The following is a 27107-nucleotide window of genomic DNA, read 5'->3' as shown; positions in this document are numbered from 1 at the left end:
CGTACAAGTCCCCTGTTATTAGCCATTCCTCGAGGTAAGGATAGGACTGGAATGGACTGCCTGCACAGTTGAGCCGCTACTACTGCTGGCACCTTTGTAAATACCCTTGGGACTGAGGCAATGCAGAAGGGAAGGACCTTGAACTGATAGTGCGTGTCCGCTATCATAAACCTTAGGTACTTCTGTGCGCTGGCAGCATTGAAATATGAAAGTATGCATCTTTCATGTCCAATGTTGCCACGTAATCTACCTGTGTCAGTAGAGGGATTACTTCTTGCAATGTTGTCATTCTGAACTTTTGTGGCTTGACAAATTTGTTCACTGGGCGCAAGTCTGGCACAGGGCACATGGTCAGATCCTTTTTGGGTAGAAGGAGGTACACTGAATAAATACCCTTGTTTCCCTGTAGAATGGGGACGACTTCTATCGTGCCCTTTTCTTGCAGGATATCGAGGTGTTCTGGTGATAAGCGTCTGGACGTTGGTGATCAGTATTGAGGTGGTCGGCTGAACTCGATACAGTAACCGTGGCTGATGGTCTTGTGCATCCACTGGTTTGTGGCGATTCCCTCCCATGCATGAAAGATGTTATTCGTCCCCCGACCAGGGAGGTTTGGGAGGGGACCCGTACTGCAGAGTCATTTTTGTGTGGAGGCAGGGGAGCCTCTTGTGGTGGAGTTTCTATCCCTTCCTTCACCACAGCGCTGCCCTCGGTTGATACTGGCCCGTGGCAATAGCCCCTTATCCGGAGGACCAATGTATATTCCCTTGATTGTGGGGGGAACGTGGGAAGGATTGCCCCCAAAAAGAGCGGTGAGAGCTACCCCCTCGCTGCTGGCAGGGTCTTTGAGTAATCTGGTTCAGAGAAAGGTTTCATGTTCCTTTTTCACTGTTTCCAAGGCCTCATCTACTGCTGCCTTCCCAAACTGGTTAGTCTCTTGAACTGGCTTGTTAATTAGGGATGCTTGGGTCTCAGGTTTAAATCACACATTTTTTAACCAGGCATGCCTTTTAAGCAGGGTACCCTGGGCCAGTGTTTGTCCCGCTGTTTCTGCAGCATCCAGGGTGTTTTTGAGGATGTTCTGATTGACCTGCCACCTTTCCGACAACATCAAGAAGGTGTGATCGAGTTGGCTCCGGGACTTCTTGCAGTCCCTCCTGGAGCAAATTCCATTGGACATCAAATAGCTATAACGAACCAAAAATGTGGTGTTAGCTATCCTAGTGGAGTATGCTGCTGACGTTGTGATGTGCTTCCCAAAGGCATATAACTTCTTGCAATCCTTGTCTGGCGGTGTCTCAGCTGTAGACCAGAGTACTCCTGCTCTCTTCCTTATAGTTGTGACCACAAGGGAGTCTGGAGTTGCATGTCCCCGGATATATAGCGGGTCTGTTGGCGAGGGGCAAAAGAGATTTTCGACTTGTGGATTTACAGCTCTTGTTTGAGATGGGGTTAATAAAGAGGGAGCGATGCGGTATTGATTGGCTTGTGGGTGGTTTTTGTTTTAATATGTCTTCCACAAAGTCGGTGTCTTGTACCGCCTCTTGAGTGGCAATCTGAAAGTGTTCAGCTGCTTTTTTAAGAATAGCATTGAATGCCATCTGGTCATCAGTCGGAGTGGCCTGCCTTTGAGGAGGAGGATCTATACATAGAGTGTCTGGAACTGGAGTAGTGCAAGGTGACAGCCATGGTACGCTGCCTGCTGGTTGTTCGTCACCCGAGTCAGGGCTCTGGTCTGTTGTCTCATCAAAGGGATTGCCTCCCTGATTATAGGGGTCCTGATGGATCTCCTCTGGTTCCGACAGGTCAAACACCTTCTCATGAGGGAACTGACTGGAAGTCCTTTGGACCTAGGTAGGGTAGGAGTCTTCCTCCCTTTGTCATTTTGGGGAGATAAACGTCTCTGAAAAATCGACAAACTTGGAAAGCTTGTTCATTTATCCCTCAAACCTCTCTCTGGTCCATAGAGAGATGAGCCAGAGGGGTCTGGGGGGATGGAGGTGGGGACTCTTCCTAAGGACTTGGGTCTCTAGGCAGTCGAGTTTTGTCTGCCAGTGTCTTAGATAGGGTCACGGACCCATCTGAATATTCTTCTCGACCTCATCAACGCCTCGACGTGTCTTGACATTTCCTTAGGCCTATTGGCTACCAAGATGATGTTTGCGAGACTCTCGCAGATCTCCAGCATATCTGGGAGTGATTTTGATGAGCCTAATGGCTTTGTCACGGTTTTCGGCAATGCCGAAAGATTTGGCGCCGACGCGCTCTTATGAGGCATCTCCGCGTTTTTATGATGTTTGGTGCCGACGCCCTTTTCACTTGGATGCCCGGACACATGCCATATGGAGGGTTGCTGATCATGGGGATCGGTGGGTTCTGTACGGCTCAGCGTTCCCGTTAGCGTTTGTGGCCTTCCAGACGAGTCCAACGAGCCGCACGGGGGTTGGGGGGGTGTGTCTGTGTGTGTGTGTGTGTGTGTGTGTGTGTGTCCTTGTTGCCAGAGTGTTGTCTCCCCATAGTAGAACCGGTGGCCGGCCTACCAGGGACAGACATTTTGGAACTTACCTGTTCCGCAGAGAGGTCAATGGCCTCTGCATCGGAGCCATGGCTGTCACTTACATCCTCGTCACTCGAGGCGCCTGCGCCGACGGGGGAGTTGCTCTCGGTGTGCTGCATGGAGTAGGCCGGCCACTGCTTCGTCCGCTGTTATTTTATCATCTTCGGACGTAAAAGTTGGCAGGACTGCTCGTTATAATCTCGAGGTAGACACTTATTACACCTCCAGTGTGTGTCTTTCCATGGATATTTGCTGATGTAAGAAGGGCAACATTTTAAAGCTCAGGTTAAAAGCGACAGCAAAACTAGAAGGGGAAAGAGGGGAGAAGGAAATGTATTCTACAAAAGAAACAGAACCCCAGGTGCCACTCTCCCTACTGTGTAGGCCTGGCCGGAGGGGCCAAGGCCACGCGGTCAACAGCATCGACCGAAGCATCAGCCGCCGAAATCTGCAGTCGTCTTCTGCGTTGGTTCAGGAGTAGTCATCGATGAAGAAGTGACGAATATTAAACAAGCAACGAAGTGGACAATGAAATAGAAACTTAGCAATGTATGAGTTCCGCATAAGGCGACCAGATAGCTGGGCGGGAAAAAAACCTATCTGAGGGACCTCGACGCATGAGGGATTTTGGGTACACTACACGTAACATAGGGATAGTGTTACAAGCATGCCGATGTTGACGTCCCCTTTCGATCCTCGAAAGACAAGATGCAATACCCCGCGATTACCATTAGATGTCAGACTATATGCACAGCATGTGATTCTAAGCAGATTCACAAGCATCAGAAATTAAGTTACAAGAAGGTGCCACTTTGTGGTTCCTGTAACTGGATGAGCAAAGGAGGGCAATGTGGAGGGGCAAAAGCAGAGCAAGGCATGGCAGGCTGCGGAAATTAGGTGCATTTCTAAAAGAAAAAAAAAGCAGTACAACACGTTACAAATACTAAGGTGTAAATAAGAGTGAACAAAAGTACTATGTGGTAATACCAAAAACGTAATACAACTATCTTCCTAAGTGTATTTCTACATAGACCTGTAAAAGCAGTGTTGCTCTGGTGGAAGAGGAAAGGGGGCTGGGTGGGTCTGGCAAAAGGGATAAAGGAGAACAAGGGAAGTATCCCAATGTTCAACACAAAACACATTCGGTCAAACCCAGAAGCAACTCTGCGCATTTGCCTTTGAAATTATACAAATGGTACAAGAAATTAAATAATTGAGACCCTCTCAAACCCCCTAGCATAATTTACTAAATAATGTAATGCTTAACCTAGCTATTTATTTTAGTGATTTGCGTGGTGCCATCTGCAGACACAGCTGCTTTGTTTTGCCTACAAGTAAAGCGGTAGGGCTACAGAAGTGATTGTTCACAAGTACAGAAAGCATTAAACACTGGATGCACTTGAATCTTGCTAACACAGATGCTCTTTTTTCCTTTCTTCTTGCTCTTCACCTACTCCCTCTCTTTTCCCACGTCCACCTACCTTTTTCTGACACTGCACGCAAGTTGAGTGATCTTCCATTACTCTCAACACACATTGCTAATAATTTTCAAAGTCGGCTCTATCGGATCTTCAATATCTGCAAAATCAGATCTTTCTATTTCTGTGTCCGCACTTGTATTCTCTCATCCGTTTTACTGCTCCTCCCTCCTTAAGGGTGTCCCTGACTTCTGTCTAGCGCCTCTTCATTCTATATACAACTATTGGCTTATCTTTAAATCTTGACCACTTTTTTTCACTTACTAGGACTTGCATTTAAAATGTCTTCATGGTCTTGAACAAGCCTATCTTGACCGACTAGTCTCTTTATTCCCCTCCTTGGTCCATTCTTTTCCAATCTTTCTCTACGGTCCATGCCCAGACCGCCATGTGTGTAGTCCCATTCGTTCTCCCTTCTTGTTACCAAATATTCGAATTCTCTTCCTCTTTCCATCTGTTCTTTACTTCTCTTCCTCTGTTCCACGCGCATTTAAAAGACTCATTTAATCTCCTCTCCAGCTCAAATGTAATTTGTTAATTTCATTTATACCATTTAATTGTTTTACAGTTTATTTCATTGTAAAGCACTTAAGCGTACATGCTTAAGGAATTAAAATATATAAAAATTCAGATCAGGAACAGTGAGGGGGAGGCGTGCATAAGACAAACGCAGACAAAACAGATAAATGCATACAGTGCAGATGAGTGAGAAGCATCAAGAATGGTGAAGAGAAGGAGTGAACATGGAAAGATTGATATACACGGACTAAGGAGCGAATCCGAAAAATCGTTTAAAGAGAAATATTGAACTTTTATTTTTCAAAGAAAAATGTAGGTAACTTCCCTCTTGCCCAAGGGCAGGAGGTAGATCATCCAGCGGGCAGCTCCGAAGAAGTCTATGGTTCTCCTGCCAAGATTTGTTTCCCTGAAAATTGTCAACGTAATGTTTGTGGAAGACCGGAGGAGACTTTCAGGGTAGTAATTCTTAATCTTCTGCTTTAACTAAGCAGGACCAGAGCCCCAGACAGAAGAAGTACAGGAGGCACTATCCATTTAATATGGCGGCATGTGAATAACACATACAACCCAATCAGACCTAACCTACATTGACATAGAGCACTAGCCAGTACAAATAGAATTTCTTCTGCACCCATATCCAATCGTTGCATCTTGTAATGTAGATGTAAGGAGACCCCTATGCTTTACATTCCAAGGACAGCATTAGACCATGTTTTGACTCCCTTCATCCAAAATTACTATTTATCCCAGTTCAGACAAAGGCCTTGAAAGTACTGTGTCTTATGCTTCAAAACTGATGACAGTTCTGAAAGAAATGTGCGTTTCATCTCTTAGATTTGCTGAAGAATTACTGCAGTTTACAATGCTCCTATTGCAGCATTTTGTATGCCAAATTGTAAGTACTTCAGATGTCCTTTGCAACAGGTAGTGCAAGTCATACAGAACAAAAGAACAAATATTTGTAAAAGGTTATTTTTTTAACTAAGTAAATTACACTATATTGATCCCAACACACGTATCTTTGAAAGATACATTTGAGCACGTCTTTACAGCACGAAGTTTTACAAGAAAAACCCACAGACTAAGGACTGCCAGATGAATTGTTCCAGGCTTCAGTTTAGCAGCAAAAGGATCCAGGAAATATTATTGAGTGTTTGTCCTGTCGCTGAAAATCAAGCAGATAATCTATTTGTACAAGGAGGGTTTCTCAACTCTAGTATCATTGACTGGTAAAACATTCAGTTAAGGAGGCAGTGGTGATCAAGTACTGAGCAGAGTAAGAGAGGATCAAAGTCATAGTTTCTCCTCTCCCTTGCCCGCTGATTAAACTATGCCGAGGAGCTTGGCTTAACCCACTTATCCTTCATCCATGACAATAAACATATGTGGGAACTGGCACAGAGCCCAATCGACACCTGGATTCCTCGTGCATGTGTCAGAGGAACTAGTACAATAGAAACAAGCCGCTCAACTCTGGAAAACAGATTTCCCAAACTAGTGCTCGGGGTAACTAACTACTTGAACCTGTGCTAGGCATACAAATGTTCTACAAGCAGCTATTTGAAGTTTCTGAAATTACTCACCACATGTACCCATGGGACATTATGTCCTATGTGGGAACTGGCACAGAGCCCAATCGACACCTGGATTCCTCGTGCATGTGTCAGAGGAACTAGTACAATAGAAACAAGCCGCTCAACTCTGGAAAACAGATTTCCCAAACTAGTGCTCGGGGTAACTAACTACTTGAACCTGTGCTAGGCATACAAATGTTCTACAAGCAGCTATTTGAAGTTTCTGAAATTACTCACCACATGTACCCATGGGACATTATGTCCTACCAGTGCTGAAGAGTTGCTAAACGGACTATAAATGTACACAAATGAGACAATACAGCCAGACTTACCAGAAATTATGGTCGTTAATAAAAATACAGACAGCAATTCTATAAAGTAACATTTATTGTGGATAGGTTTTGTGGAGTAAAATAAGTATGAAGAAAAGGAAACACTCTGGTCAACAGACAGTGCTCCTTTTTAATCCATCAGTAACATTACATAAGTGAGAAACACGGCTCAAAATAAAAAAAAAATAATAATCACGTATAAACACTGACATTCAGTGCAAACATGTTCTTTTAATAAAAAAAAAATAAAAAAATCAGTGCACAATGCTTCATCAAGGAAAGTACAGAATACTAGTGATGGAGCAGATTCCTAAAAATCCCAAAACAAACCCTTCCTTTACCACTAGCACAGAAAAAGCAGTGATTGTACACTGGACAATGGTCCCAGCTGAATTATATATCGTTCATTCAAGACGATTAAGGCACTCTGATGTACAAGTATGCAAGCTTGACTTTTTCAGATTTTAGTGCAGTCCTGGTTTTAAAGCTACGAAGCATTGTAATAATGACCTTTCCCACATACCCATCAGTAGAGATGAGATGATGAGCAAAATTGCAAGCATCATGATGCATTGGGTGTAGACACGAGAACCAGGAGAGGCTCAAATCTTCTGTGCAAGCTAGTCTTAAGAGCAACATTATCTCAATACCAAGGCTGCATGTATGGTCAAATGCATTTGTGTTCAATATGGAGGCAAATCCAGGTGGCTCTTCCCCCAATCATCTGCTGGATCAACAGGGCGGCAGTTACCGATGCATGCCTCTCACCAGTCACTATTCTTGATGAGTCACCATCCTGAGCATTTTCAGGGCCATGTCAGCCTGATCCGAGGGAACCTGTCAAAATAAATCTGGTTAGAAAACGCATGCAACCAAACATGCCAATTCCACCTGACAAACAATGGAGTGTGACGGAGACACCAACTGAGCACTTAAGACACTGAACACCATTATGAGCCTACTGATTAAACTATGCTTAGGTTGGTTTAACACCAATGTTTCAGTGAGTACAACATAACAGGATGTAGGGACGGGGATTAGCAAAGCAGTGTAGGGTTTACTAAACCTAGCACCTCAGACCCTTAAAAAACTTTGTTTTTTTTTTAAAAACACTGGTCAGTCTTATGAATTCTTGTGTCCTTAGGGACAGGAAGGGAAAATGCCTAAAGGGCCTCGGAGATGCAGCTACAAAAGGAAGGTGTGTGGAAGAAAAACAGAAGTGCAAAAAGCACCCTCCAATTACCCAGAGACCTCGCCAAGACTTGACCCAAAAAGCCCCAGGGATTTAGAGTCCAGCTCACTTTAGTGAATTCACTCAGGATATGTTACTTAGCACACTTCATGGTGCACATTGTTTAGCAATGCACCATCCAGAAAGCACCTCAATCTCTGGAACAAGCAAGATTTCAAAAGAACCAATCACCCTCAGAAGGCATATGTTGCCTTGGTAGGCTTCTTGACATTATAAGGAACAAGTTACTTACCTATAGTATTGTTCTCCAGCATGCCTCTGGCACGGATTCACATGCTCATAAATATTCCCCGTCAGGCCCGGAATCCTCAGTAAAAGAAAAAACGGTTTCACTTACAAACTGTATTTCTCCTCTAAACCAATCATTGTACTCTGGGTCATACTGCCGCCAGCCAATGAGTGCCCTCTCCCTAAGCCCCTCCTCTGGCAGCCATCTTCAGATTTGGTAAGCATGTAAAGTGGCAGTATGATCAAGAAGAGCCGCAGAGGGGTAGGAGGGAGGGTTTGCAAGTGAATCAATGCCAGACCCATGCTGGAGAAAAATAGTTATAGGTAAGTAATTTGTTCTCCAGCATGTGGTTTGGCATGGATTCACACGCTCATGAATAAAGAATACATGGAAGTACAACATTACACGACCACGGGAGGTGGCAAGGCTCAACAGAAGCAATACTCTTAGCTCTGGAAAAGACTCATCTCAACAGGTTGCGCAGCACTGCTTGGCCGACTCTGGACTCCTATCCCTGTCAACGCAGTAGAACTTCCTGAAGGTGTGCGTGGACCTCTATGTAGCAGCCCTGCAGAAGACCAGCAGGGGCACACCAGACAGGAATGCTGTCGTTGCAGCGATCGCTCTGGTGGAGTCAGCCAACCGATGACTGTGACACAGCTGGAGAGCCACCTGGAAATTGAAGTTTTGGACAAGGCCTTCCCATGGTTCACAGGACCAAAGTTCACAAACAGTTGAAACGTCTTCCGAAAACTCATTGTGTGAGCCACGTAGAACTTCAGAGCACGAGCAACGTCCAGCGAGTGCAAGGCCCCTTCAGCTGGTGACGAAGACTTCGGAAAAAACACAGGTAACAGCAAAGGCTTGTCGAGGTGGAATTCCAAAGGAACCTTTGGCACGAAGGAGGGGAGCGCCCGTAGCACCTCCCTCGATTTGTGGAAAGTCAGATAGGTCTGTTTGCAGGATAGGGCCTGGAATTCACCCACCCTCCTGGCAGACGTGATAGCCACAAAAAAAGCCATTTTCCATGTGAGGAACTTGAGAGGTGCCCGATGCATAGGCTCGAAGGGGGCTCCCATGAGCCTTGTCAGCACCACGTTGAGTTCCCACCCCTGGGCGGCAGCCTTCACTGGCGGGAAAGATCGAAACAGTCCTTTGAGGAACTCCTTGACGAAACGGTGGGACCAAAGAGAAGATCTTACAGGAGTCCTGGTGCAGCGGGAGATAGCCACCAGATGCAACGTGATAGAGGCATGCCCCAGTCCCACCTTGGCCAAGGACAAGTATAGAAGAATCTGCTGGGATGTGACCCTCAGAGGGGGTGATCTTCTGTAACCATCACAACCTAGCAAAACACTTCCACTTGTGACCATAGCACTTGAGTTGACGCCCTGGCCATGGCAAGGACCTCCCAGCAGTGCACAGGCAACTCGTATTCTCCAAACTGTAGGGCTGCAGGAGCCAAACCCCCAGGTTCAGCAATCCTGGGTCGTGATACAGGACCGCGCTTACTTCTCTGGTGATCAATTCCGCGACCACTGGCAGCTTGACCGGAGGCAACGCTGACAGGTTGAGAAGGTCTAAGTACCAAATCTGCATCGGCCATGCCGGGGAAATGAGTAACATCATGTATCACCAATGTATTAGGTGACTAATGACTCTCAGTAGGAGAGGAAACGCGTAAAGAAATGCTGCTTGGCTGATGGAACCTGCTGACAGATTTGTGGCATTTGGAGTTCACGCCATCACAAACAGATCGATCTGGGGCCTGCCCCACTTGATGAAGATGCGGTCCGGTTCACCTGGTCCTGCCAAAGTTCCCTGCTGAGGGAGTCGGCGATGGTGTCCTTGATCCGGCCAGGTGAAAGGGGATGAGGAACATCACTTGTCCGATGGCCCAGTGCCACAAGTGCCACAAGTTCCACGCCTCTTTGGAGAGTGCTGCAGATTGAGCGCCCCCCTGCTTCCTGATGTAAATCATTGTAGTGGTCTTGTCTGTGAAGCTCCTCACCACCTTGCCCTTCAGGGACAGAAGGAATGACTTGAGGTCCCAGAACACTGCCCGCAGCTCCAGGATATTGATGTGGAGATCCTTTGGCATGAAGATGTCTGGTGTGGGCTCCTCAGCCCTCCAGGGAAGCGTCCGTGGTGACTGTCTCCTGGTACGGAGGGGTTTTGAATCCCTGTGCCCCGGGTGATGTTGGAGTGTACCCCCCTACCACCTTACCGCCGACAACTCCTCGTCGAGAAGGATCTTGTCTGTGAAGCTCCCACACACTTGGTTCCAGCGGGCATATAGGAACTCCTGCAGAGGACGCATCTGCAACCTGCAAAGCCAGATAAGGTAGAGGCAAGATGACAACATACCAAGCAGCGACTTGATGGTCTGCACCGTGGCAGTCTTCAGTGACAACAGCTGTTGCAATTTCCCCATCACGGCCACTATCCTCTCCTCCGAAAGCGACGCCAGGCAGGAGACCGTGTTGAACCTGGCCCCTAGGAACAGTGCATTCTGAGATGGTGTCAAGCAGTATTAATTGATGGCAAACGCCAGATCCGTCAGCAGCTGGACGGTCCTCTCCGTGTGTTCGTCAGCTACCTCCCTTGACAAGGCCCGGGTACACATGTATTCCTCGTAGACATAGATGGTCCGCAACTGGTGCCAAGCACTTCGTGAACACCTTGGGCGCAGACTTTAGGCCGAAAGGGAGGGCCTTGAATTTGTAGTATCTTCCCTGCACTACGAAGCGCAGGAACTCCACGTTTCCTGTGTATGGGGACATGGAAGTAGGCGTCCTTCGGGTCCAGCGATGACAAGAAGTCTCCTTCCTCCAGTTGGCCGAGCACGCGTTTCAACGTGACCATCCTGAATTGTTGGTCCTTGAGGTACTTGAGACGCTGCAGGTCTAGAACGGTCTTCTTTTGGACTAAGAAGTATCTGGAGTGGACTCCAGAGACGCCATTGAACTAGCTCTATCGCTCCCTTTCTTAGCATGGCCCGTACCTCCTGCAGGAGCTGATGGATGTGCTGCTCCTGCCTCGCTACCGAAGGGATGCGCGGAAACTTCTGAAACTCCAGGGTATCTCCGTGGGCGAGAGCTTCCAGCACCCATCTGTCAGTGGAGATCTTTTCCCACTCACTGATGAATCAAGTGAGCCGGCCTCACACCGGGGTGCATGGGTGGGGGCCCGATGTCCTGGCTGGTTCGGTCCTGCTTCAGCACCTGCGTTCCAACTTGGGGGCGACGACGGCACTCACCACCTCCACCGAAAGCCTTGGAAGGCCTCCTGGGTCATGGACTGGGAAAGCAGGTGGTACGATGAGGGTCCTCCACCAAAACCTTTCGTCGATCTGCCCGACGTTCCTCCGGAGGAGCTAAAGGAAGAGCGGTGCTGATGGATTACCCAGGGCACAAAGCTGTGTCCGTATCTGTCTTGATAGCCTGCAAGGACTCATTGATGGCCTTCCCGAAGAAGTTATCCTCAAAGGGCATGTCCAGTACCCTCATCTGGACCACCTAACGGAAATTGGTGGCCTTCATCCAGCATCGACGAGGGAGGCAGACACTGTTCCCCCATCTGTCGGAAACCTGTGTCGGTGATGTCAAAGGCCACTGTGATGGCATGTTCCGAAGCCACCCCCCCTCCTGGCGGAGTGTGATCACCTCCACCCGCTTGTCTGGCAGGAACTCCAGAATTGGGGACAGTTTGTACCACAGTTCCCTGTCGTACCTGGCCAGGATCACCCGTGCGTTTGCCATCTTGATGGTAGATGCCACATAGTAGATGACCTTTCTCCCCATGGCGTCCAACTCCTTCCCCTCGTTGTCCAAAGAGCCCGAGGACGATGACGAGGGGTTAGATCTTTCTCGCTGCTGCCACCGACAGAGTCCAGCGACTGTTGCGACAACAGGCACTTAGGTGCGGACTCTGACACCCAGTACTTTTTCTCTAGCCTATCCCGCTTGGCCGGGGCAGGCTTCTTCAAAAGGGCCAAATCTTCCTCCCACACGTCGTCCAGGAGGGGCACTGCCATGATGGTCTTCCCCTTGGCCTCACGCCTCTGGTATAGGAAGCCTTCCTTTTTGGTCTCCTCGGTTGTTAGCTGGAAGAGCTCAGAAGCTCTGGCAACCATGGCATGAAACAACCCCACCTCATCCGGTGGGGATGCCCTCGGCTGCAGTGATCCGCCCGCTGTGACAATGTTGTTTCCTTGTCTGTTTCAGTGCAGAACCTTCAGGGCAAGGGGGCACCTGGCGCAGGCGTGCAGGTTAATTAGGGGGTTATTGGAAGGTGCTTTCTCTTTCGCCAGGGGCTGACCCGTGGCAACAGGGGCCGTGGTATGGGGCATCAAATTCTGGATTTCTGACACTGTGCAAGGTCGAAAGGCTGTTTAGAGATACATTTCTCGGCTGGACAGGAGTGGTCAGCATACTAGGTCCTGCGCTGTTGTCGTTTTCCGCTGTCATCCTTCTCCATGTCCTTATGGTATTGTGTGCACGGACTCCTGGTCCGAGGATGAAAACTTCATGTCTTGGGGCATGGCCTGTGGCTGGCCTGTGAACTCATCACTCCCCCCCACCCTGCTTTTTGCACCCTGAGGGGTTGGAGCCGGGCTCAGTGACGGCATTCTTTTTCCAGAGTCGGAGCCACCGCCCCGGCTGATGCCTCTGGCCTTTGTGGTAGGAACATCCAGGCCGCAGTCGGGACTACCTTCACAGGGTCAGCCCCTTTGGCCTTCGAGAGAGCGGCCGCTACAATCTCAATCGTCGACGATGATGATGATTTGTCCTGTGCCGCCTCTGCCTTCTAGGGCAGGTCAGCAGTCTTTTCTTCCACCCTAAGCTTCTCTGGCTTCTCCCGCAGTTCAGCCGGGTTGGTTGATTTCGTTTCTGAGGAAGAACTAGATTGATGGCTGGAGATGGAGGCTGATGGTGAGGTTGATCGCAACCTGCCCATCGTGGGACCTGCTTGCGCAGGAACCCTGACAGCAACAGACTCGCAGTGCTTGGCCTTGTCTTGGGCCCCCACGGATGGAATGCCCTCTAAGGACTTAGAAGCCTGCTTCTCAGACCACTGATCCTGGGTGAGGCATGACGCTGCTTCGGGAACAGGACAGAGGCCTTGGCGCTTAGCCACGCTGACAGTCTACTTCATCGTTCTTTTTGAGAACCTGAGGCAGATCTTGCAATCCCCTTCTTTGTGGTCCGAGTGAAGACAGTAGAGGCATTGAATGAGTTTGTCCTCCACAAACCAGTTCCACAGTGTGCATCTGTAGCAGAGCTTGAAGAGGGAACTCCTCGGCCATGGTCGGAAGTGCGGGGTAGGCCCGATTATCTTTTGGAAATTTTGATGAAAACGACGATCCTTGCCCTTGAGGGGCGGCGAAAATCACTGACAAATGGATCCCCCGCTTGTCGGCCGATAGAGCGAAGAGCCCAAGGGCTCGGTTTTGACAGAAATAGGACTTTTCTTGAAAAAAGCGCGAAAACCGTAGAATAGCTCACAGAGCAAAACTAGAGGACTCCCAACACTTGAACATGCTGTAAAAATCTGAAGATGGCTGCCAGAGGAGGGGCTTAGGGAGGGGGTAGTCATTAGCTGGGGCAGTAGGACCCAAAGAAGTGATTATTAGTGAGGGAAAATACAGTTTGTAAGTGAAAGTGAGACTTTTTTCTTTTACAGAGGATTCCCGGCCTGACGACGGGGAATATTCATGAGCATGTGAATCCCTGCCAGACCCCATGCTAGAGAAACACTAGCAAGAACACACTCCAACCTGATGTTAGCGGATACCTTCTCAGCAAGGACTGCCCCATCCCCAGCCAGAATATTAGTTACGGTTAACAGCAAGAATTTTTCACCCCCTTGTCAGGGTTGGTGTCATGATGCAGTAGTCTTCAAAAAGCTGGGGGGGGGGGGGGGGGGGGGGGGGGGGGGGGGGGGGTTGGGCAGGGCGGGTGGGATAAGTGGTTCCACTGAGGTCGCCTTTCTGGTTTTGAACCCTAAGCAGGCTGAGGTTTTTCTGGTCTCAAACTCCTGACAGGATCATCACTTAAGCTCCCAGTAAGCATGTAAAAAAGTGTCCATCTGGCTTTGGTCCGGATCAGCAGCACAGCCTTCACCGGTTGATAGTCTCCTGTATGGACTAGAAATTCCACCCAGTATCTGAATAACAACCTTCAGCAGACTCTGATGTCTGCACCTCTCCGGCTCTTCAATGTTATGTTAACAAACATTATACTGGGCACCAAAAGTGGGAGTTGGAGGGCAGAGTTGGTAAATTGCAAGAGAGGGACGATGCAAGATACCCGTAGGGCTCATGCGTTCAGTCTCGTGGTACCCAGAGATCTGCATGTGGGTCTTTTTCTTGGTGTTCTATGTAAAGAGCATAGACACGTGTCCAGAGGCCCCAGTGGGCAACTTGGAACTGCTACATGATGTGGCCATGGTAACATCCTGGTAGGGCAGCAGTCTCCAACCTTTGGTTCTCCAGATGCTTTGGACCAAGACTTCTATGAGCCCTCTCCAATAACTATGCTGGGTAGGACTGATGGTAGTTATAATCCAAAACATCCAGAGAGCCAGAGGTGGCAGACCCATGTGGTAGGTGAACACTCAGGCAGAGTACTTGTGAGAGGCACTCTGGAGTGCAATGGTATCAGAAAATGGCCAGCATGCAGTGACTGGTCCTGGGTGAAAAAGTTGTCATGAAGACCCCAGAAATGCAAATAAGATTCTAGAGACAGCAAGTATATTTGCAATTAATGGGTAGTGGAGATTAGATTTAATGGAAAGGACAATTTATTACATGCGGAGTCCTAAACAAGACCTGCCAAAGAGTACCCATGTCAATTCTTTCTTCCCCTAGTGGGTGTCTTGCTGTCTAGATGTGCCACCTTTGTAAGTCAGTCTCGTGTCAGGATGACCTGTTATTAAAATTATTTTACAGGATTCAATTCCTGGGAAATTCACAGTTCACATGTCAAGTTCTCATTAGGCTCCCCCAGACCCTCCATAAACATTTCTTTTGGCAATAGGGTTACTCGGGTTGCATCTTGGGACCCCCCACACCCCCATTCGACCAATTGCTTTACAGAGCATGGTTCTAAATGCGAAACCAGCTGACAAATCTGTGCTTTCCTCATTCACAGAGAAATCTCTGGTAAAAATAGTCTACTTAGGTGTGTTCCCATTGTCGCTCTTAATGAATGAATCCATCTTTTATTAAGCGCTTAACACCAAGACCAGTCTAAGCGCAGGATCAGGATTCGAACCTGTGTTGTGCTGCTTGGCCTTGTTTCCAAGAGAGACACATTGCCCCGAGATAACCTCCAAGCCATCACTCTAAGGACCTCATTATGAGTTTAGAAGTATTCCAGCGGTAAATCCACCAAAATACTGCCAGACTCCATTACTGTTACTGCCACTTGGTCCTGTGACATTACCACAGGATTACAAGTGGTGGCAATTCCCCAATGTTGGAGTCTTAGGACTCCATAGGGATTTTTGGCAGATGAACCGCTGACAGAATTATTGCATGGTAAATTTGCTGATTATCGGAGGTAAAGTGGAGAATTATCGCACCTTTTTTCTGCACCAACAAACTTGTAATGTGGCACAGGAGCTCACTATTGAATGAAGTTCTGTTGGATGAGCGACTTCCCCTGCTAAGCCATAGGAGTTTGGTAGTATTGCAAAGGTATCACAAGCACTCTAGTTGGAGCTCAAGACCTTAAAGCCGGTACCACAGCCTCTGCGAGATGAGATGGGTGAGGAGGATTTCTAGGTCCTGGGTTTGGGGGGGTGGAGGGGATGTTCCAGCTTGCCTCCCAATCAGAGTCCTAAAACTCAATGCCCCAAATTCTTTTCTCCACTAGGTGAAACTCACGCCCATTGGCCCGTTGCTGGCCATTTAGCCTCTGACGCTCAACACATGTTTGTTCTCCACACACTTCTCCAAGACAGATATACTAGGGTTGTCTTGCTCTCTGGCTATCTCTGTCCCTACACTTCCAAGGAACTGTCCACGGTCCTTTAATTCTTCCTGCTTCACCTACAATACCTGCTGTTGATTCCTCTGCCCGTTATGCTTTGTACTGAGATATTGCACAGAAACTAATGATAGCTGGTACCTACCCACTCATCTCTTAAACACTCCCTCAGCAGGTGAAGATCTGACATCTTCCCTGAAGCATGAGGTGTAAAGGGGCATATGCTGGATTGGAAGGCTGCGCAGTGGCATGACAGTGGGGTTTGAATGCCTAGGCTCTCCTGCAGAGGCCACAATTGGTGGATGCAAAATGATAAGAAGAAAAGGGCAGGAGACTTGGACAGCGTGAGGACTTGATTGTGGGTAGCAGGGACAAATCACAGACTTGCAAAGGTTGATCAGGTCGTTTGCTGGTACCACAGAAGTCGACCAGATAGCAATGATTAAAGACATCGCGAGGCAAAGGGCGTGGGGTCAGAGAGACAGCTTTTGTAGGACTGCTGTTTACACAGGTCAGCGACTTCTGATGAGAACTGGGAACAAGCAGAGAACTTCAGACGCTGAACACTTGCTGTGAGGGAGGCCTGTGGAGTCAGACCTGCAAACGTACCTGAGCCGGTTACCAATACTGCCTCTCTAGTTGGTTTACCTCATCTCCTCCCTCCCCTACTCCATATTCTGTAATCTCCTTTCCTCAATGTCCACTTCCACTAACCACTTTTGCCCTCTCTTCCTCCCTGTTCACCTCCTCCAACATTTTGTGCTCTCTCACTTGCTACTGCACTACCTGCTTCTTTCCCAGTGTTTATACATGCTCCTAGGGCGAGCTGCTTTTATTCAATATGAGGCACGAAGGAAGCATAATGAAGAAGGGGTAACTGATGCAGATTTAATTTTCTCTCCCAGGATTGCAGAGCACAGTGGACAAGCCTGTATCAGACTGGTCCACCCATCTTGGTTTTCCAACTTCTTAAAGGAGCCATTATGTCAATGTCATGATCCCCTGCCTGCCTTCTCCAGGCTGGGCCGGTGGGTATTTAAGGGGTAGGTGATTTGGGAGAATAGGGGATCCTTCCTATACTAGCCCAGACTCCCACATCGGAAAGGGCAGAGTCCTGGTAGGATCACTACAACAACTCAGCATGGCAGGAAGTGAAGATGCAATAACTAGGCGCCACTAAACTGCACTGGACAATGAGCAGTAAATATGACACCAATTGCAATCGCCATTGGGAGCAGGAGAAAAATCAGATACCCAGGACGCAAAACCTCAGAGGGGCAAAACGATAGTGGGACACATGGGTTAAAGATCCCAAAGTGCAACATTCCAATTAGACACCAGGGAGTAGTACAGTAGAAGGTAGAAAAAAGTAATGATTTGGTTAACTGAGGGACGCAAACAATTGTACCACCAGGCATAACATGGCCTAGGGAAGCATAAAAAAGGCACAGCAACGCAAAACAGCATGGTCTTTTCTCTGAATTGCTACATATGGCCTGACAGCTTCCATTTCACTTTCTCATTTTGCCATGGTCTTTCTTACAGCTCCTGCTCATTGGACTACCATCTGGAAGGTGCAAACCCCTGCTCTTTCCCTTCTGATTGGGCTGAATAAGACCTAGAAGGCTTTAGAATGCATTGACTTGGTCAAGTAATTTCCTTCTCCCTGTTGGTCGCAGGATTGGTTAGGTCGGTTTACACCTCCGGTCATGTGTTTTATGTCCCTGCATTTGTGTCCTCCGGTGTTGCGCCTCTTCCTCCCCCTGGCTCCCAAGAATTGCATAATTGGCATTGTTAATGCAGACCAAAGGCTTAAAGCCGTGGTCTGCCATTTTGAGGTCAGACGGGAGTGCCAGTAGCCATGCAGGGATCCTCATCCTACCTCCAACTTCAGGGACAGTCTTCTGTGAGTACTGATGCAGGTTCCTGCTTAACATAGGGAAAGACATTCTGGCAGGACCCAGGGCCTTCTTGTTGTAATACGTGTGAGTCTTCACCGCAGCAGCAGTGATCAAAATGCAGTCTGAAGTATCCATGCAGTATCATTCCACTCCAGCAGTGTAGTAGTGAGCAAAGCCTAGCTCACCTCTGTGTCTAAGGGTGAGATAATAAAGAATGGAGAACGCTAAGGTTGGCTGTCATACTGTGGCCATCTGTGTCTGCACCCTCACCATAGGAAAGCTGGTACTGGATTATAGGGAGGGGAGAGAGACACGGGTGGATCCACCTACAACCTTCATAGCCCTTCACAGTGCTCATGGGCATCCTGACCCAAATCCCCTCTCCCCCCACCTCATCTTTCCCTTATAGTCACCCAAATGGCACTGTTGCAGGAATCTGTGAAAGTCCTATGCATAGATTACAAAGGAAGGCTTGGAGAGTATGTTTGGCAAACATTTGGTTCCAAGTAGGAAGGCATGCCAAGAAAATAAAAGGCAATTTTTTTTTTTAAATCCCACCACGTATTGATTTTGATTTATCAAACAATGTGGATAGTTTGTGTTTGCACAAAAGCAGAATGTCAGTGCACTGAATCAGTGAAGAGTGATGTAAATATTGCCAATTCTCCACATCATCAATGAATACATTTATTTAACAGAGCTTTGGAATGTCTGCAGACAAGGTAAAGGGAGCATAAACTGTGCAGCAGTTTCATTGTGGGCTTACCCAATAACTTGATCCAACAATTGCAACTACACATCAATCGGGCTGCAATATTGGTATCAATCCTGAGACTCAAACAATGTCTGCACAGCGATGCAAATCCTTGAAGGTCTACAAGACAACCTCCAAATATGTTTGAGTGTCCTGCTACAGCCACCAATGCTTCTGGGGTTAAAAGCGTCAACTCTACTCTTCAGTGGATCAACAAACCTCGACTAACCTCAGATATATCAGACAGCAACCCTTGTTTAGAAGGATCCAAAACAGAAGGCCCCACAGGCTTTGGGACCAAAGCTCAGTATTAATTTTCCACTATCTCATGCAGAGCTAGGAACTACTGTCATTTTGTCATTTTAAGCCTTCATTGAACAGGAATTACTGAATTGACTTTAACACTTAAGGAGGTCAAACCCCAAATAATCAGTAAGAAACCTTCTCGGTATGTAGGACATTTCCTAAAATGATGCTAATCTTAGTATGACCCAGAATGTAATTGAGATATTCATATTAACAGTTGTGCTGAAATTAAATTATATATCAAAACCTAGAAAGTAAAGATATGTAGTGATGACCGACCTATTGCTGTCAAAGAAGCAATAAAATACTGTATTTACCATGTGTCCTGCCCTCAAGATCCAGTAAAAGGCAAGGTTTTCATAGGACTTGTAAAAAGCTGCAGTTTCTGCAGGTGCTGACGATACATGGAGAGGCTTCCATTTGAGCTTTCGGAACTGCTCCATCTGAGGCCATTTCAGCTTCCTCAGCCACATTTCCTGACCTAAAGCAAACAAAAATGCATTAATGCAGTACTTTGATTGTTTTTAGCAGCATTTATGGGGGATATATTTACACAGAAATAGTTGAAGATTATTAGCAACTCGATCTGCACCCTTGCATCTTTCATAAATTCACATGCTTTAATAATCCATCTTGTGGGTAGATGTTTCCCTACAATAGTTTTCGCATCGCCTATTTGTGTAATCAATGGAAGTGTCTCGCCCTGATGCAGACCAGCACCATAACCAGGAAACATGACCTTCATGGGGATTCAATTTCCTTCACAACCTGGTTGGGCTATGCCTAATCTGCCAGTCCTGTCCAGAATCATTTTTAAAAGATGTAGGCTCAAAGAATTTAGAATGGGGCTCTGCATGCCGCATATCTTTGCGTGCAGGACACGCAAAGAGATGCCACCCTATAAATGGGGAGTCTCAAACTATCACAGCGTGTTCAACAGGCGTTTCCTTCTACACTATGGTGCATAGCATGCCCTTCTGGGGATGGGTGGGTTCTCGGGATTTAGTTGTGAAGGGAGAAACATATGACTTACCTTTCTGTAATGCTCTTTCTCATGAATGTTCCTCCCACGGCGATTCCTCATCTAAAATAGCCTATTCCCAGTACCTCTGATCATTGGAAACCTTTCCAACACCAGGGTCCACTGTGGCTCTGCGCCGGCTCTGCCCGAAATATATATGTGCCCTGCACTGGGCAGGATTTCAAGGCCAGTCTATATTGAGGCACCACGCCCAGTGACCCTAGTTCCACCCTTATTTTCTAGCACACTAACGATGAGGGATCGCAGATTCATAGATTTACTAGCTGTTCTCCAAGAGGAGCAGGTCGGGAGGGCGATGAGGAATACGTCGGAGGTACATCCAACAGAAAAAATATCACCAAGAGAAAGTATTTTGCTCTTTTGCTGGATTCTTCCTTCCACGGATTTCTCATCTATGGTAGATTCCTATAGCAGTACGTGGATCTAGAAGAGGGAGGGGAGCAAGGTCACCAGCTATACTAGAAAGCGCTCATGGTCTGCCCATCCAAAAGGGCGTCCTGCATTGACTGGAAATCCAGGTAGCAATGTTTGGCGAATGTGTGAAGAAAGGCCTGCATAGCCACTTGGCAAATGTCCAGAACAGGGGCACCTCTCTGTAGGGGCAGGGTGGCAGCCAGTCCTCTGGTGGAATGAACTCAGACTTTCAGGAAGATCCTTCTCAGCCAGGTCATAGCATTTCGAGATGCAGTGATGATCCCGCTCAGCAGGATTGGTTTGGTCACAGCATTACCCACAAAACGTTACTCAGCTTTCCTGATATTCCTCATCCAAGGGACTTAGTAGTAGAGGGCCTACACTGGGTGCAGCTGATGAAAACGTTCCTTTGCTTCGAAAGGATGAGGCAGAGAGAAATAAATACAGGAAGATAGATCTTAGAGAGATGAAAATATGACACCACCTTCAGAAGGAAGGTTGGACTCGCTCATTATTAGGGTATTTATTAAGCGTGGACCAAGCTTCAGGAAGCAACAAAGCGCTTTACAAACAGGGGGCAGTGGAGGGCAACATGGTGAGGGAAGCAGAGAAACAAAGAAGTGGAGAGCCAATGAGGGATCAACAGGAAATCAGGATAGGTAACCGTGTGGAGCAGACCACCCAGTCTCAGATAGGGTGGGGAGTAAAGTGTTTGTGTGGACCTAGGCTTTAGGGAGTATCCATTGATTGAAGTGTTTGGGTCTTGAAATGCAGAAGCAAGGGGCAGGGGGGAAAATCTAATGTTAACAGGGGAGCTGGTTCCAGAGTCTTGGGGCATGGACAAAGAAGCCCCATCTTCTGGTTATTTCATTCCTGCACCGGTGGAGTTAAAATCGGCACATGTCCCTGCTTCTGGTGGATCACTTACCGTCACTGTCTCTTTGGAAAACAACAATTAGGAAAGTTTAACAGACAACACCTGGAGTTCACTCAACGGACTGGAAGTGATGGTAACTTGGTAAACCACCTTAAGGGTGAGCAATCTAATGGAACATGAATGCAGGGGCTCAAACGGAGCACCCATAAGGAATGTCAAAACAAATTCAAGTCCTACGCCAGAAACCACAAATTGGAATGGGGGTACCGACTGAACAGTTCCCACAAAAACTGCTTAACAATGGTAATTGCGAAGAAAGCCTTGCCCAGGGGTCCTTTTAAATACCAAACTAATGGCTTGGTACCCCCTTCACAGTGCCAAACTACAGGCCCGCCCAGGCCAAGGACAGTAAGAAATCCAAAACAGATGACAGGACAAAAGGGTCTAAATGCTCTCCTAGCACCGAGCCTATGATTTACACCAGCTGCAGGGGAAAAAAAGCTGTGGCAGGCCTCGGAGTTGAGGAGTCCCTCCAGGACATCATCTAACAGGTCCCACTCTTTGCCCCTCATTAGCCATGCACAAAAGTTCAGGCCACCGAGGCTTGGGTGGACGGCCCAGCCCACTGACTGGGAGGGCAAGTCCACCCTCTATGGGAGGGAGCAGGAAAGGCAGATTACTATGTCCAGCAACTGACTGGGAGGGCAAGTCCACCCTCTATGGGAGGGAGCAGGAAAGGCAGATTACTATGTCCAGCAACTCTGGGTACCATGTTCGCCCAGACCAGGCATAGTCCTGTAGAGTAATTGGCAAGGTGTCCGATTTGGCGCAAAGCAGCATTTAATTAAACTTTAAAGTACCAAAAGGTTAATGAAGCTGGATCTACATTTTGAGTGGTAGATGTTCCCTTTATCACAGAGGGTTAGAGTATAACGCACCATCAAATGGTAGATGAGCAAGGGAGGGTCACAAAGTTGAAAACCAAATGTTTTTATATATCGTTGCAATAACCAATAAATACAAAAATCTAACAAATCGTATACATTTTGAATGTTTTGCCAAAGTAAATGTTGATTTGCACGTGTACCTCGAAATAGCCGTTTAATGTGAGTTGGTGTCTGTGTACAAGTTATGTAACAATAAAAAAAAAAAATTATGAAGTATTCGGATGGTCCATTGAGAAACATTCTGAGCAGGTCATACAGATTTAGCAAACCCTGAATGTTCCAAAACAGCAGAATATATATGGTTTTTCCATTGGACAGTCGACAAAACATGCTGGGTTTTTGCCTTGTCTAACTGAACAGGTTGCGCAGTGAGGAACCAAAGGGTGTCTCACTTGCCAGTGCCTGTGGGTCTCTCTTAACAAGTGGCCAGGGCATGGCCATTGCCTTTGGATCCAGACTCTGGGGGTTGACCAATGCGGGAGGATCACCTGGATGGGGGATCTTCAGGGACTGGGCGTGAGGCAGCCGATGGCGAGACGCGGTATCTCCCTCTTTTGCGTGACCATACCCCATCCTATTTTACAGGATTCTCCAATATTCCAACCCCCCACTTTTTACACAAACACTGGGCCGAGGAAGAGGAGGACGGAGCGTAAAGAGGCTAACACTTGCATATTTCATTGGACATGTCTCGTTAATAAGGTGAGGCACCTTGACCTTAATCACATACATCTGATACCCATTAGCTCCCCCACACGGATAAAAGGCAGAACATAGAAAAATACTCTGAGCAAGGTGGAACACGAGAAGGAGCAGATCTTCCGGGGCAAAGGTGAACCCATTGGAGCAGGATGACCGATCGAGGTACAAGAGTGATGGGTAGGAAACCGCTGAAGATCCCTGCAGGAGATAGTTGCCTCCGGGAAACCGTGAAGCATACGCAGAGACAGCCAGATTCCCAGACAAGAAGAAGAAGTCTGCATTGTGTTTCAGGGACAAATACAAAGAAGAGGGGGGGGATTTGTCCCATGAGCAGAAAGGGAGGGGACAGAAGACCAAAATAACACCATTGATCCCTTACTGCTATGTATCAAAGTCAACGTGATTAAATTGTTCAGAAAAGTACCAAACTCTGGTATCGTGCACTTTTGTGAAATTCTCTGAAAACAAAAAGGGCAAATTTCTAGAAAATTATTTGAAATATTTATTTTTTAAACAAAGAAAATCCTAATAACACAAAAGTTGTAATAACGGAGAAGTATAACAAAAATTATAAAAACACTCAGAATTGTAAATCACAGTGCAAAATTTTGTATAGTTTTAAGAACAAAAAAACAATAATTCTTTTTGTGAAACAGTAAAAAAAATTTTTGTTTTTTGAATAGGTTGTTCTTTTTATAAAGTCACAAAGAAGAAATAATGAAGGATTGGAGTACTAGTGGAGAGAAAGTATATGGACGGTTCTTAAGGTAAAAAGTTCTTCCTTTTCTACACAGAACAGCCGTGTCCACTCAAACTCTAACTCCAATAATCCTAATGACAGGTCTGCCTACGTGTAGGTGTCAAAAAAAATATTTCAGAAAAAATCAAGGTTGACATCATCACAACAACGTTTCGGCTAACATGCCGCCTGTCTGGCCATAGTTTCTTTGCATAGTTGAAAGTTGCCTTCCTCAGGGCGAAAGAACCTCACAACAGTTTAACCCTGTGGGGAAGCAGACATGAAAGAAAATGAAGTTAAATTTAAAAGCATAATGGGAGCGAACTCCAAAATTTAAGTAAAGTTGCCCTTGTTGTTTAAAAGAGAATAAATTAGGAAATCAATTACCTCAATTTTGAAGGCTGTGGGTAAGTTAGAAATACAGGCGTGAAAAAAGGGGCTCAGGGGCCCACGACAGTGATGCCTGTAAAGCGGAACCGACAGGGCCCTTGGTGTCACTGCATCGAGTAAGGACTCATATTGGAGAAAACAACAACTGAAATGGAAGGGGGAACTTATCAGAATAAAGATGGGACAAATTGAAGTTATCCAAATTGGGGAGAGGAGTAGAGAGGTGTGTACTCGCATGTGGATTATATCCTGTAGCTAAATAGCATACACAGATGAAAGGTGGAGTATATAGTGCGGAGAGCACATTCATCGGGTAGCCTGGTGTGGTCCCTTATCACTGGCATAAAAGGTGTATAACCTCTGAGTGAAAAAAATAAATAATGAATAATATTAGAAGAATGGACAGATGTATACAGTGAACAGTGCGCCTCAAAGTTTTCTTTAATGAACATGGAGGAAATGAGCAGGAATTAGACACTGGCTTACGAGCCCCTTCAATTTTCAAGCCCCAAGATAATGAAGTCACAAGAGAAATTTTGACCTTTGAAAAATGTGTCCTTCGAGATTTAGACAAACTCAAAAGTAATTCAAAACAGAAATCTCTTAGACATAATCTCTCTAAATTAGAAAACTCTGCTCTCACTGAATTATCCAACAACCCCTCCATTGTCATAAAACCTGCAGACAAGGGAGGTGGAATTGTAGTTATGTCTAAGGCTCAATATATCAACATGATGGACACGTTATTACAAGATGATGTCAGCTACAAGAAACTCAGGAAGGATCCCACCCGAGACATTCGTACAGAAATTGAAAGCGTAGTACAATTTGCTTTAGATCGCAAATGGATTACGGAAAAAGAATCTAAATTTCTCATTACCAGTCAAAGTCGTATTCCGACTATGTATTCTTTACCTAAGATACATAAAAATCAGGAAAACCCACCCGGAAGACCAATAGTGTCAGGCTGTGGTTCGATTTTAGAACCACTGTGCAAATTTATTGACGTATTTCTGAAACCTATTAGCGTAAAAACTGAGACATACCTCAGAGATACGACTGACACTATTACTATTTTTGAAAATCTTGAATTTGACAACACTACCCAACTACTGGTGACAATGGATATTCAATCCCTTTATACCAGCATTCCACAAGATCAAGCGATAGAATGCATGCGAGAAGTTCTCCTGGAATATGATTCTCAGGATCGCGTTCCACATAACTTCATCTTGGAACTTATGGCCATAGCTCTCAACAAAAATTATTTTGAATTTAATGGCCAGTTTTTCTTACAAGTAAAGGGTACGGCTATGGGGGCTGCTTTTGCGCCGAGCCTAGCGATTCTTTTCATGTTTAAATTTGAAACTCGTTACATTCTATCTTCCACCAATCCCTTCCGCTATGCTATAACCAAATGGAAGAGATATATCGATGACATCATATTCATTTGGACAGGCACAAAAGCCGAGCTAACACTCTTTTTTAATTGGCTGAATAATGTTGATCCCAATATCAAGTTCACCATAGAGTCTAGCAATATTCAGATTCCCTTTCTAGACTTAATAATTAAAGATGATTTTGGAAAATTGAAGTGTTCGCTTTTCCGAAAAACTACAGCCCGGAACACTCTTCTACATTACTCTAGTAATCACCCTCGGCACATTAGGGATAATCTACCCTATGGTCAGTTTCTCCGGATCCGGCGAAACTGTTCCGAGGTATCTGATTTTTATGAACAAGCAGATAAGCTTAGTAGTCGCCTTAGAGACAGAGGTTATCCTAAACGATTGATCACACAAGCGTACAAAAGGGCTCGGTTTACTGACCGTGACAATTTGCTCACACCCAAACAAAATTCCAATTCAGTACTGGACAAGAACAATCCACAGATGACATGTGTATTGACCCATGGGCCTCAGACCTTCGAGATCAAAAAACTTATCTCGAAATACTGGCCCATTGTCAAAATAAATATGCCCGACACACCTCCTCCCCGCTTCGCTTTCAAGAGGGGCAGCAATATTCGTGACAAACTTGTGCACTCTTCCCTGAAGAAAGCTGCCCCTAGAATAGGATTGTGGGACTTACCACTACAGGGCATTTCCCTTGTGGATCTTGCTCTGTCTGTCAATTCACCAAGAAAATGAAGGAGTTCAAAATTGGGCCAAAAACATGGACACTCACCACTATGACAAACTGCAAAACCGCACATGTGGTATACTGCATTCAATGTCCGTGTGGCCTTCGGTATGTTGGTCAAACTTCACGACCGGTACATATTAGAATATCAGAACATCGATCTAGAATTAGGTGCAAAATACTTACCGCACCCCTAGTAAGTCACTACATTGAGCTACAGCACTCTGCTAATGACATATTATGGTGGATTCTGGATGTGGTTAAGAACACGCCCAACACAACCCACTGCCTCCTACAGAAGGAGGCTCGCTGGATCCACCGTCTATCCACTCACATCAATGGACTCAATGAGGATTTCAGTCCAATCTGAACCTTGCCTGGGTTCTGCCTTGCAGGCGGCTGCCTCCTTCCAGCAGCATGTGTTATGCTCCCCAGCCGGGCGCTCCTCCGCAGGCTTGTGTCTGCTTTCCGGCGCTGCAGCTTCTTTCAGTCGATGTTACAGAGGCCGCTGTCATGGCGTCCTTTTGTATCCACCAAAGTGAGTGACATGCAGGTGGGGCAGCTCTCAGCCTATCCACACATCTCGTTTCTAGGCCCAATGAAATGGCGAGTTAGGTTTCCTGCCCTCCTTAGGCTATATGAGCATTCGTGCTCGCCTTGCAGAGTGTTGCGAGAGGTTTTCAAGAATGGCTGCTTCCCTCGCCCGTCTGCATCATTCTTTGGTCAAGCCGATATAGGTAAGACGCAATTTCTCGCGGGTTCCTTCTTATACACACTTAGTGTTCACTGTATACATCTGTCCATTCTTCTAATATTATTCATTATTTATTTTTTTCACTCAGAGGTTATACACCTTTTATGCCAGTGATAAGGGACCACACCAGGCTACCCGATGAATGTGCTCTCCGCACTATATACTCCACCTTTCATCTGTGTATGCTATTTAGCTACAGGATAT

At 46.6% G+C, this 27107-nt stretch overlaps 1 protein-coding gene across 1 annotated transcript in view; it reads right to left on the bottom strand.

Annotated features, from left to right (window-relative positions):
- Positions 1-6497: 6497 nt before the first annotated feature.
- The window catches only part of SCPEP1 (serine carboxypeptidase 1), a 682231-nt gene continuing 661621 nt past the window's right edge, over positions 6498-27107 (bottom strand). The window contains exons 12-13 of the mRNA XM_069654950.1: positions 19214-19377; positions 6498-7297 (exon numbers count right to left, since the gene is read on the bottom strand). Of these exons, the coding sequence (XP_069511051.1) occupies positions 7235-7297; positions 19214-19377 (227 nt within the window). The 3' untranslated portion in view covers positions 6498-7234. The remainder of the gene's footprint in view (positions 7298-19213; positions 19378-27107) is intronic.

This window comes from Ambystoma mexicanum, chromosome 3q (genome assembly GCF_040938575.1).
Source record: "Ambystoma mexicanum isolate Mex_15411 chromosome 3q, UKY_AmexF1_1, whole genome shotgun sequence".
Taxonomy (NCBI): Eukaryota; Metazoa; Chordata; class Amphibia; order Caudata; family Ambystomatidae; genus Ambystoma; species Ambystoma mexicanum.
Note: the sequence above shows the minus strand (reverse complement) of the source record. Positions and strands in the feature narration are given on the sequence as shown.